At 40.9% G+C, this 13,666-nt stretch overlaps 1 protein-coding gene across 1 annotated transcript; it reads left to right on the forward strand.

Annotated features, from left to right (window-relative positions):
- Nucleotides 1–280: 280 nt before the first annotated feature.
- On the forward strand, nt 281–11,163 carry rnft2 (ring finger protein, transmembrane 2). Its single transcript, XM_070904556.1, has 10 exons — nt 281–366; nt 502–579; nt 1,341–1,852; nt 1,974–2,050; nt 3,043–3,143; nt 3,487–3,640; nt 7,339–7,488; nt 10,140–10,205; nt 10,337–10,438; nt 11,029–11,163. The coding sequence occupies exons 2-10, from the start codon at nt 533–535 to the stop codon at nt 11,161–11,163; spliced, it is 1,344 nt and encodes a 447-aa protein (XP_070760657.1). The 5' UTR covers nt 281–366; nt 502–532.
- Nucleotides 11,164–13,666: the final 2,503 nt, after the last annotated feature.

Below are 13,666 nucleotides of genomic sequence, written 5' to 3' on the forward strand. Positions count from 1 at the left end.
CGTTAACTAAAGTCAGACACTGATGGTGAAAAAATAGATAGCGTTATACTATGACGCAGACTGGTGACGCAGTTTCGTCTCATTTGAAGAAAACGATTCTGTAATGTCGGACATTACGTCTAACAAGCAGCAACTGTGGTATTTATCCAGCGACATCTGAAACCCACCATAAGCAAAACAAATTTCCAACACGGATGTGGTGTGTTGGGAAGGAGGACACTGATTGGTAGATAGGCGCCCTGGGTGACGTCATACAGGAAGTTTTTCGCGCTGGACCGTCGGAGCATCTTCTGCGGCAACATCAACCTAGCTAAGCTGTCACTAAACATGACAAGAGCTGAAGGGCAGTTCGCTGAACTAATTCAGGTAAAGGCGTCCACGTTGTTATGCAGCTTACTGTCTAACGCATGACACACGCACAAAGCAGAATAACTGAAGATACAAGCTGTAAGCCGGCTTCTCTGTCAGTCAGACACTGTTGATGTTGATTTGCATTTGCAGGGCTGGACCATGTGGTGATGAGCGGTATGCCATGCAGAGGAGACACAGCAGCAACACGGATGGCATGCCCTCTGAAAGGTGGGAAGAATAGCTCTCAGAAGCGGCACAGCTGCTGTTGCAAGCCCTTTGTTTGTGTATTGTCCTTATACACTATCCAGCCAAATGTATGTGGACCCCCTCTGTCCACAGCCAACTTTGTGGCAGCGTTTTGGTGGAGGTCTATCCCCATTTCTGACCTCAGCACTTTGTAGCTCTGATTTGGTCATAAAGCACTCCCAAGGCAAACCTAAGGGGGAAACGTCAAAGCCTTATTATTTGACCTGTTACACTGCAGCGGGTTACCACCCCACAGATGTCTGCCGTCTCCCTGCAATTATTAAATGTCTTCCTGAAGCAAAGCCAGTGTTTAAATGCAGAACAAATCCCTGCAGCCAGGTTACACAATCTTCCCAGAAGAGTGGGGCCTTCTCAGCACATGACGCTGTTATAGCAGCAGAATAATGCCCATGGTTTTGAAATGAGATGACCACCATCGTCATTTATGGGTTTGATGTCAGGGTGTCCACATACCTTTTGTGACGTGCGTGTGTTGGGTGTTGATACAACGCAGCTCAGTGTATGCAGCTTTACAACTGTATAGAAGTAGGATGTACCAGAGGAAACTAGCCTTCCTTACCCACACAGACATAATCCTGTAAAATGTACAGATCCCTTTACATGACATATCAACAAAATATTCCATATTAAAAGAATATACTATATAGGATATGAAAAATAAAGCATAGCCATCTTACAGGCCAAGTTTTTCTTTTTGCATCCTCCCCTTTTTTCCCACCCAGGACCCGAAGCCAAACTCTGGGATCAGAGAGCAGCTTAGATGAGGGTGGTGTGTTTGACTGCCTGAAGCCCGACTCACCTGCTTCACCTCAGCAAATCTTCTCCGGCCTGGTGGGTGTCCCCTCCGGCTCTGTCTCCTCTGCCCAATTCCAGGCTGCCGGCTTAGTCCTGGGCTCTCCCCCCGAAGTTTTTATCCAGATGACTGCATCGTCGAGAGAAGAAGGGGGCCCTCACCGCACGGATGGTGGACCTTTTCTCCCTCGGCCGCCCCAGCACCACCATCACCACCACCACTTCCACCACCAGCCCCTGCAGCACAGGACCTCCTCTCTGCTCCAGCAGGCCACCACGGCAGCCGCCTCAGAAAGGCACAGCTCCAGGGAGGAGGCCCAGGAAGACCCGTCCACCCCGGCCCCAGCCCTGTCTGAGTTGAAGGCAGTAGTCACATGGCTGCAGAGGGGCTTCCCATTCATCCTCATTCTGCTGGCTAAAGTCTGCTTTCAGCATAAGCTAGGTACACCAGCATGACGAGTAATGGTGCTGCTAACAGTGTCTAATTGTACACTATTTACAACAAAGAATCATTAGCAGCAAAAGGTCTGCGTTAGTGATGATGTTTTATCTCTCTCCTGCAGGTATTGCTGTGTGCGTGGGCATGGCCTGCACATTCGCCTATGCCAATTCCACGTTTAGGCACCAAGTGTCGTTACGGGTAAAAAAAACTACAGTATATTAACTGCTGTGCTGATACAAATTTTCAAAGACAATGACAACATCTGATATTTTCCATTGTTAGCTTAAACCAATGCTGATACTGAAACACACTTAGTCTTAGATCAAAAGGATAAGGCTGGTGTTATTTTATGTTTTTCTTATTGTCAACAAATCCCATGAAAAGACCAAAAACCAACAGTGTGTCTCTCAATACTGTCCAACTTCCCCACCCTGCTTGTGGTTCTCAACCCAAAGGCCATTAGATCCTACTGAAGATGTAGATTAAAAAAAAGTCCCATTGTACAGTCTCCTTTTTTGTAAAGGCTAAATAATCTTCTGAAACAGCTGGGCACTGTAGTTTTTATCAAACTTTATCAAATAGGAATAAATAGTGCATTTGTTGGGGACTATTTTTAGCTGCGGATTAACACACATTTGGAGTATTTACAGCAACAGGATGGTGTGTGTTGGATTGCCTCAAAATCAACTACAGTGCCAATATTCATGTGATTGCGAATAGTTCCTGGACAACAATGAAGCTCTATGGCACAGAGGAAAATATATATCAGGCCTTGGATTCACAGACAATAACTGTTAGTAGGATGAATTCATCACTGGTTTTGGTAGAAAAATATACAGTATCAGCAGCCTTATCCCTTTAAGTTATTTACATGGTTAAAAAGATAACTATGCACTAGTTGTTCTGTTCATTTGACAGGAGAAACCTCAAAATTTAAATTCAACTATCAAACATCACTATTAAAAATCTATTGATCTAAATTTGATCTGAACCTGGTGATAGGCTGAAAACCACTTTGTTTATAGCTACAATATACAACTTTTCACCTTGACACAGAAAGTCCACATAAGATCACAGTCAAGCAATTAGCACAGTCATCAGCGACATCATTGCAAAAAAAAGTGTTGAATTACAATTTTAGATTTAAAGAAATGTATAGTAATGTTGCTAAAATCTCTTTATGTTACCAGGAGGAACGTTCTGTGTTTGTTGCTCTGTGGATCATCATGTTCCTTGCAGGGAATATAGTGTATATCTACTACACATTTAGTCATGAGGAGCTGCACAACAGGTAGTATACAAGGAGGTATTTCTACAGTAGCTGTGTGTTTCTTTACCTGCCATCTTATGTTTTGGATTTTCTTTATATATTTAACTTTTTCCATTCATTTTGTGTTCTGTAAGCCAATTTATTTTTACCTCAATTTCCTTTAGGGAGTGCTCCTGTTCTTGTCTGGTCTTGTCCTGTGAGTATTTTGTGTTATGTTTTTTTTTTCCATTATTTTGTTTCCAGAGAGTTTCTTACAGTATGGTAAACATTTGCCTTGCTGTTGCTTGTCATTCTACCATCCCGAGTGAAAACACCAGAGCTCCCTATAACAAGTCATCAAGATGTTGTTTTCTTTTTCTTCTAGCCTCATATTTGCCAAGCCCAACCTCAACAGCTTTGACTTCTTTGATCTCATCTGGGCAGTGGGCATCACAGACTTCGTCCTTAAGTACTTCACCATCGGCCTGAAATGCTTTGTCCTCTTTTTGCCCAAGATTCTCCTGGCCTTCAAATCCAGGGTAAGAAATCTACATTTGTTCCTCTGACCCAGAAAACAACACCGTATTTAATGATCTCAGCATAATTAAGAATAATTATAATGGCATTGTAATAGGCTTAATAGGCATTTTAAATCATCAAACAAAAATGCAAAAGAAATTGCTGCTTCCAGCTCCTTTAAGATGAGGATTTGCGTCTTTCAAAGAGAATTTCTTTGAGTTTTGGAGGTTGGACTGTTGTAGGTCTTAACAATCGGACAAGACACGCAGCCCGAGACATCACCTTTCACATCAGCTCTGTAAAAGTGTGATTAGACATAGACATTTTAAAGATGACGATTAAACAAGTTAAACAAAAGATACTATTTAAATTCATAATAAAAATAGTTGTTAATTGTTAATTATATCCATTTGTCCAAACTGCAATAAATGCTTGCAGCTTTTTGCCCAACCAGGTCATGTCAAACCTTTGTATATTTGATAAGCTGACAGCAAAAAAACACCCAAATGAAGATTTAGACCAGCTTGTTATCTCTCATCTCAGCTTCTTGCAAATGCTTCACAGAAAAAGCAGTACCACTATGAGACTATGAGAGCATGCAGGTTGTGGATTTGTCCTTTAGACACATCTCTGAATGTGTAGGGGAATCTTGTATGGCATACTTAAAAGGCATCAAATCTGAGTTTAAGTTTCTGGTAGACTGCCATGTTCATGCTTATCCACAACATGGTGTAGACAGTGATTCAGTTACAGGAAGTTGACTGTCAAAGTTGTGAAACTTGATAATTAAAAAAAAAAAAAAGATTTGCTGAAGTATGATGAAATACTCCACTGAGTGATGAAAGTGCTAAAGGGTCACAGTGTGAAACTGTTTTGTATTCATAAGGTTTTAAATGGTACTCCTTAGGTGAGCTTGTGCATGTGGGTGTCTGTGTGCGTGGTTAGTCTGGCCTGAGGCAACAAAATATGACTGCAAACACACTTACCCCCCCCCCCCCCCCCCCCACACACACACACACACACACACACACGCACACACACACACACACACACACACACACACACACACACAGATAGACTTTGATTTCCATACAGGTGCAGCTCATGTTTCTGGTATGTGTTTGTGTGTTGGATGGCGGGAGGAGGAGGGGGGTTACAAAGTATTAGGATTAAATTTTCCACTGATAAACAGGCCTACAGGCCTATCAGAACCACGGCAGCCAGCAACTGAGCTCATTTGCCCTCGAGGGGTTTGTACGGGTGAGGTCATCCCTCCCTGGAGCTGGACCATTACCTGTACCCTCCACTCACACACACACACACACACACACACACACACACACACACACACACACACTGATATACTATACACACATATAGAATTTGACAGTTTTTTGGGGACACATGTTGACTTTTAGGGAATCCCAGATTATATCGTCACCGTCTTCTACTAGTTCTTAGAGGCCAAACGGTCCCATCCATCCTGAACTCCATGAAGTCACATAATCAGCCTGTCGACTTCATTAGTGCATCCAACCGCGGACACACTAATGATCCTACATGATTACGACAGTCAGCGTCTGCACGAGTGATAGCTGGCACGCATACAGAAGTTCCATGACGGCTTTGTTTTAAAGATGGCTCATATCTACTGCTTGTGTATGAATAATAATTGTCTGTTGCCTAAGTGTGTAAGTATTTTCATTGTTGTGCAAGAGGTGTCTCTGAGTCTTTTGGCAGTTCCTAAATTTGGTCTTCCTAATATCGATCTGTGGTTTATTTTTTGTTCTGTTGGTGTTGCTCTACATGTCTATTCTGTTTGCCTCAAGCAAGATTTAATGTTTAAGACTTTCTGTATTGTCTGAGGGAAATGGTTCTTTTTAATTTATTTATTATTGTTATAACTGATTAAGTTGTTGTTTTAAAATTTTGATGAATTGAATAATTGTTTATAAACGGTCATAAAAGAGTGAAAAATTACCATCACAAGCTCTGAGAGGTGAAATCTTAAATGAGCTTGTTTTGACCAACAGACCAAAAGCCAAATCTATTACATTTACAACAAAATAAAACAAAGAAAGGGAACGTGGACATGAATTTATTAATTGTACCATTAAAGACTTGTTTGTTGTTAAAAGTAAACTATCACTATCTAATTTGAATAGCTTGGTTTGTTTCAATAAATAGATGAACCTGGATTAAAGGGAAACTAAAACTGTACCCTGTGGTGTTTTTGACAACTTGGAGCAATTTTTTTCTGAGTGGGTCCCCGTTTTATTTGTATCGTGCACAAACATGAGCAGGTGGGCGACGCGATTCACATCCTGCTGTTGCTTCCACTGATCAATAGTTGGTGGCGCCAACAAACGTGGCAGTGAAAGACTGTGAGCAAATAAACATGCACACAATGCAAGATTTAAGATCTTTAAAAAGGCGGCTTCACAAAAGCTTTATGAGGAAGGAAATGCTCTCTACTCGCTTCGTCAGGCCTCAAGGATGTATAAAATGTGTTTTAATGAGAAACAGTAAACGTGAAGGTGACTTTTGTTCGTTTAGAATGAAACTTCACAGAGATAGTCCATAGAGAAAGATGTGACAGCACTGGCTGATAAATAAGAAAATAATTTCAGCCATAACAATTTAAAGCCAAATATATCTCCCACCCACTTACCCCCAAATGAATATATATATATATATATATATATATATATGTGTAATAAAAATGTAATAACAGTCTTGCAGATTTAAAATGCAAATTTAGGTGTCTGTTTCTGTGTGTAGTAGTGGGGTGGATAAAGAGATCAGACAAAGTAATGAAACCAAGCAGGAAACTACTCAAACAAGGCCTGCAGTGGAGCTTACTCAAACTCCTTGGCTTCTGTCCAAACTCTAGATTTGACAGTTCCTGCGTGGGCGTGATGGGCACTGTGGGATACGAGGCTGAGGGGACAATAAGGAAGATGAATTAGCCACTGGCAGAGGTCTTCCTCCCCTACCAACCTGGCTGCTCATGGCTCTTTACCCACAGTCATCAATCTTTGTCAGCTAAGATTCAGGAAGTCATTATGCAAGCTGAGATGCCTTGGGGGCCATCGGGGAATCAAGTCTGCCATCATTTTGGTCGCCTCTGTTTTTAACCGTTCTCCAATTCACTTAACGCACTTTGTGGCAGTTAGGACTTAGTCAGAAGTTCATTTCTTCTCTGTGATTATTTTGGGGAGGGGAGGTCCTTTTTATAGGCAGCTAGCAAGCCCCCGTAGGGCTGGGTTTAATGTGGGCACTGGGTAGCAGGTGGAAAGAGCCACTGCCAGTTTCCCTTGCAGTGTGGGGAAATTGCCTGTACTGCTGTGAAACTGCGGAGCTCTGGACAGCAGCCATGTTTGGGCCGGAGGCATGCTGTTTTAAGCTTTTAATACCGCACTGCTCTTGACTAGATAGAAGAGTGCCCCGAAGCTGTTGAGCTCTTTTTGCTTTTTAGACAGTTAGTGAGTGGATCAAAGAAAGAATACATATTGTCTCAATTCATTATGTTTTTTCCTTTAGTTAAAACTTGGGTTAAGAATGCTGAGGTCCCTTTTTGTTTTGTTGTTTCGTCTTCAAAAACACTGCCAGTGGGCACATTCACAGTCACTGCCACCTGCATATGGACAAGATTGATTGATGCATCTAAAGAGGCCTCCTCTAATATTGTAGTTTGTAATTTTGTGTGTTTGTCTAGGGTAAGTTCTACCTGCTGATTGAGGAGCTGAGCCAGCTGTTTAGGGCCCTGGTGCCCATCCAGCTGTGGTACAAATACATCATGGGAGAAGACCCTTCCAACAGTTACTTCCTGGGAGCAACACTCATCATCATCTACAGCCTGTGCAAGGTAATCAGTGCCCTGTAACACAATATTTAACCAAGATCAATAATGGTTTCTATTTACTATTCGTGCAAATAGACGACACAAAATCTCTACATCAGAAACATTTCAAGCTGTCATTAATAAGATGTACAAAGGTCTGACAACAGATGGAGGAAATACTCGTGAAGAATAGAGCTCAGCAAAGCAAAAAGAGAAACAAGTGAAGGTGTCTTAAATATGAATATAGCTACTTAAAGTCTAAACCCCCACTAGCACCCTACTTGAGCCTACAATGTTCATTACACCCTACAATTGTTAAGATGGTGAACATGGTAAATCACGGATGTTAGCATTTAGCTCAAACCACCGTTGTGCTTAAGTTCTATTGTTCTTGTGTGAAGTTTGATAGTGATGGAGTATAACTCAGGGTGGTCATCAGGAACTTTTCAGTTCATCTGTTGGGGACCATGAGTATCCACAAACCCCCAAAAAAGTGGAACGTGGATGAATGATGCAATGCTGAATTATTTACACAGTGAGGTTGTCAGTGTCATGTGTAGTGTAGTGTAGTGTAGTGTAGTGTAGTGTGTGATGGAATAGTCCAGGCTTCTTTTAATACATTCTAATAAATTATTTTAATAGCGGAATTGGGTGGACAGCTTCCTGGCTGTGTGTGCTGAGGTGCAGCCCTCCGGCGTTTCCCATGATCAGGCCATATTAGCAGTGTGTCAACATTAGAGTCTGCTGATGTGCATCAGTGGTTGATTCACTGTTGTCATGCTGTTTTGTCAACAAAGGGTTAGATAAAACTTGGAGAAAGAGGCTTGCCGTTTAGGAGATTACATAAACATTTGCTGTACACAAATTCTACTTGGTGTAGTTTTTAGCTATGCTAGTGGCGTGGCTCTACAGACATATCAGTCGGTTGGTCTGTCGCTTGGAGTGGTCCACCACTTTGGTCCAGAGTGAAATATCTTAGCTGCTGAACCCATACTGACTTTTCATCTAGCACCACCTTTAGATTGACTTTTTGTGGTTTTGAGTAAAAATGTCAACTAATGCATGGATTTCTCTGACATTCATGTTCCCCCTAGGATGAATTGTAATCACTTAGTGGTGATCCCTTAACTATTTATCTAGTCCCATCATCAGGTCTAAAGTGTCCAATACTTACCTGCAAAATGAATGACATTCTCGTCAGCATCAGTTGCACTTTGTGTTCAGAGCTAATTGGCAAATATTAGCATGCGAACAGGCTAAACTAAGATGGTGAACATGGTAAACATTATAGCTTCTAAACGCATTTACAGTGTGAGCACGTTAGCATGCTGATGGTAGCATTTTATTCAAAGCACCACTGTGCCTAAGTACAGTCTCACAGAGCGGCTATTATGGCTGTAGACTATTAGTCTTATTCTTGTGTACACGTAAAATAAAAATTGATAATGATTGAGAATATCTCTGGAAGTTTTTAATTCATACCCACAACGTTCATTTAAATTCAGCCATTAGTTTTCCAGGTAAGCATTGGCTTTGTCTCTGCCACTTTGGGTAAAGCTGGTGGAGGTGCTCAAGGAAAAAATATAACCACCAAATGACACTCTTCACGTGTCATTGTAATTCTTCTCTTGGATTGGAAAGAAATTTTGGGCAGCGATAGTTTAAGAATAAGAATGGATATCGAAATGAGAAGTCACCTCAGCTCTGGGACCTGTGGAAGAAGAAGAGTGAAGGAGACAGGAAACCCACAGAGGTCACAGCAAGGTCAGTTACCAAGAAGGGAGTCAAGACTTCTAGAGTCATGACTCTGTTTCCAGGCGGTCACGATATTAAACGGGAAACTGCAATAGTCAAACTTAGATGAATGATGCAATGATGAATTATTTACACCGTGAGGTTGTCACTGTCATGTGTTGTGTTGTGTAGTGTAGTGTAGTGTAGTATGTGATGACAGTTATAGTCCAGGCTTCTTTTAATAATAATACACCAGTGATTCACCGGATGTATTTGTTGATGATCGGCTTGTTTCAGCTGAATTGGGTGGACAGCTTCCTGGGTGTGTGTGCTGAGGTGCAGCACTCCGGCGTTTCCCATGATCAGGCCATCTTAGCAGTGTGTCAACATTAGATATGCTTATGTGCATGTTGTGCACAAGTGGTTGATTCACAGTTGATAAAATTTAGCAAAACAGGCTTGAGAGCAAAAACAGTTTGAATCTTCAGACCACTACTGACTAACACCTTTAGATTGACATTTGTGGTTTTGAGTAAAATGTCTCAACAAGTATTGGATGGATTTCTGTGACATTTGGGACAGTTGGTCTTCATGTTCCCCTCAGGATGAATTGTAATCGCTTTGGTGATCCCTTAACTTTTCATCTAGTCCCATCATCGGGTCTTAGGTGTCTAACATGGTGAACATGGCAAACATTACGTTTGTTAACCATGTTAGCATTGGCAGTGCTGTTAGAATGCAGACAGTAGCATTTTTAGAGCACCACAGGGCCTAAACAGCCTCACAGAGCTGCTAGTGTAGCTGTAGACGGTTAGTCTTGTTAACAAATGTTTAGCAAAGGCTAAAGGAAAGTCAGAATTGCTAAAATACGAAGGCTTGTGGGCAATAATTGTCGTTCTCATAAAAATACTGATTGTGCTTTTATCTTTATTGTTTTGCAGTCCTTTGACATCTGTGGACGTGTGTCTGCCATACGCAAGGCCTTCGTCATGCTCTGCAGCTCCCAGGTCAGATTCTGACTAATTGTGCTTTTTTCACATATCAGCAAACACACACACACACACACACACACACACACACACGGATATGCTTAACTTTTTGCATTGAGACTTCAGACTTTTGTTTTTGTCTCATGCAGAGTTATGGAGTGAGGGCGGGCAGTCAGCAGTGCAGCGAGGCGGGCGATGTCTGTGCTATTTGTCAGGCTGATTTCAGAGACCCCATAGCCCTTCTCTGTCAGGTAAGGACTCAGTGAAGTAGTTTGAAGAATGTTGAAAATTAGACATTATTATAAATCAATTGATACAAATTTAAAGAGAAACTAGGCTGAAAAGCAGTGTTTTACTGCCCTCTCTGGTTGAAGGTTTGAAGTCTGCTTAAGCTGTGACCACCGAAGTCAGAAATGTGCTGCGTTGCACCTTTAACCACACTTAACAGTGATGTCACGGTGTACTGACACACCCTGAAGTACATTCAATGTCACTGCAGCATGGTGAGAAGTTAATCCACTGGAAGTTGGTAAAAACACCTACATTCAGCTGGTGTTAACTTGCTCTTTAAGTATAAATGCAAAATGTTTGGTAATATATATATATATATATATATATATATATATATATATATATAGTGGTCCTTAAGGAAGGTCAAAGGTCAGCATCAGCTTCTAAACACAATATGCAAAATAACAGTCAAGGCTGTAAAGACATTTAAACCTTGAGTGCAATCCAAGAATTGTTTCCCCCAGATTTTAGAGAGATGTGTTAGCTGTGCTTTTTCTACTTCTCTGTCACGGAAATGAAACACGTACGTGTACATTGTGTTCCTCTGCAGCACGTGTTCTGCGAGGAGTGCCTGTGTTTGTGGTTCGACCGGGAGAGAACATGTCCGCTGTGTCGCTCTACCGTCATTGAGACCCTGCGATGCTGGAAGGACGGCACCACCTCGGCTCACTTCCAGATCTACTAAGCTCTGACGACATATCATATGCACCCAGAAAGATGCGATTGTGCTGTGATGCGAGTTAGACAATGGCGTGTCATCTTTCTCTGTTTATCTTAGCGCGGTACCTCTTTAAATCAGGGTAAGCATAATTGGAGTTACACATAAGACTTTAATTTTAGAGGCATTTGAAAAGACCAGAACAGAACATGTGTCAATCACATAATCTTCAGTTCAGACAAGTTGAGCATCATATGAAGCTGGTGGTAGAGGCCGCATGCACAAACCAAATTATCAACATGGTTTCACTTAAAAGGAACTGGGCTATTGTCAGTTTTGCAGTTGGACTGTATGGCAGTATACAGTCATGGCAACAGTCACATTTTTGTGTACATGTAGACGTGTACACTTGTAAACTGTGAACAACATTTTATTTTACACTAAACACATAAAATAATGTTACTTTGATTTAGTGTGGTGAAAATGTAAATAGTCAGCGTTCACACTTTGTGCTAAGTGTGGCACATTGTTTTGTATTCTTTATGATTTTGTCATATCTGTATGTTGTCTGTATTCATCTTTTTTTAATTCTACAATTGATATTTAACGTTTAAGTTGTATTTAGTTTTAAAATATTTATTTGAGAATGGGATACTCACCTTTTAAACAAAACAAAGTGTCCCACAGAATGAACGTAAGTAGAAAATAAGTTCAAACGTGTAGTTTCAGAAGGTAAAAGTCAAAGTTTTTGGTTAGCAAACGATAAGGTTGTTTAGATGTTGAGCAATGAACGTAAGGTGGTGTGTGACTTTGAATTATCCAGACTGTAAACAGTACAAAGTGTAATTGTTTATGGTGCCAGCCAGGCATAATGTTTTGTAGATTTGTATCAAGTGTGGTGCAGATATAGAAGTCAGATTTGACTTTTCAAACATTTCCACTTGCATTTTCATTGACAGTGGAAGCTCACATCTGATAATCTTCACTGTTATTCTCTGAATATTCATATAATTCATTCTTGGGTTGCATAATAGACAGTATGACTTTAGTGCAGACTGCTGAGGTTTTCAGTTTTAAATTAAAGCACTTTAGCTCACCTTGTCAAGCGTATTTCTTGTCTAACTGTAAGGACACCTGCAGAGAATTTATTTCAGAAAGATTTTATTACTTTAACTACTAAAAATCCATATGAAATATTGAATTAGTATAAATAGCACACACTTTATAAAAGACAGTTTCAGTAATTCTGCTCACATTACACTTGGTATACCAGAGAAAGCTTATTTGCAGAACTCACAGACAGCATTAAGAGCATAGCTTCCTATGCACAGGTCCTGTATGTTGTTTATGATGAAAAGCCACTTAACACTGCCCCCAACAGATCATGCTAAAGCACAGGAGAATGTGTAAACATCATCTAAACACTGTAGAAAACATCTATAAAAACATTCATCCTCTCATTATTGACAGTATAGCTTATGTAAAAAAAAGTACAGTGCATTATGAAGCTTAAGAACAGGTCTATTTCAGTGCATTGTTCAGGATTGCTGCACTAATTGTAGCCTTAGATACATTTGAAGGTCTAATCAGTTTAACCCCTTTCTCATTGATGCACTCACATCGTGGGAGGGAGGGGAAAATTCAAAGGAGTCCTATTAGTAAGCTTTTCCCTCCACTCTACCAGGGGAGGATTACATCACCGTTTTGTAACCGGGATGACAGAATCGGAGAGTCACGCAGGAGGCAGGACGTGCAACTGACTGACTGCAGGGCTGCTGGGGTTCAGTGTGTCAGCTGGTTATGAAACTCGCTGTGCATCCACATCGGGCCTGAGTAAGTCTTCATGACACACGGAGTCCAGTCAGACACAAAGTTCCGACCCTGAAACACACATTTAACGTCCTCTTCTGTCGGTCTTTCACCCCCTGCACACCTTCTCCTGGACCGCATCCTCCGACTCTCCTGCATCCCTTTGCTTTTAGTGCAAATGATGTGAGCCCGTTCCTCGTGCATGGTCCTAAACGCACCACCTATATGAGATATCATATATGCACTTAATTTACATGAAGCATCCATAAAACAATGTAGTTTATAGAATTAAAACGGCCGTTCGTAACGATGTAAACAAATACATCAGTTTCTTATTCCGCTTCTAATGAATTTACAGTTATTACTGTGCATTTAGCATCTACCCCACTCATTCTAACACTGACTGTTTTCATCCTTTCAACCAGGTAGATAAAATACTTTCCCTGACAGAAACCTGGCCAGTAACTGGTCAAATGTAGATAAAAATGTAGGATATTTTAAGATATAAGATAAAACAAATGAATGACGGATGAAGACTTCAACCAATTTGAAACATTTACTATTCCTCATGAAACATTCCTTCAACGCGAATTGAACCCATTCAGAATTTAGTTTGCTTGCGCATAATTAGGAGACACTCTTTTTTTTTTGTTTGCCGTTAAATTGAACACAAAAGTGAAAAGTGTTTATGTGTTTTCATGTGAGAATAAATCCAAATTGT

This window comes from Enoplosus armatus, chromosome 4, assembly GCF_043641665.1.
Source record: "Enoplosus armatus isolate fEnoArm2 chromosome 4, fEnoArm2.hap1, whole genome shotgun sequence".
In the NCBI taxonomy this organism is placed as follows: domain Eukaryota; kingdom Metazoa; phylum Chordata; class Actinopteri; order Centrarchiformes; family Enoplosidae; genus Enoplosus; species Enoplosus armatus.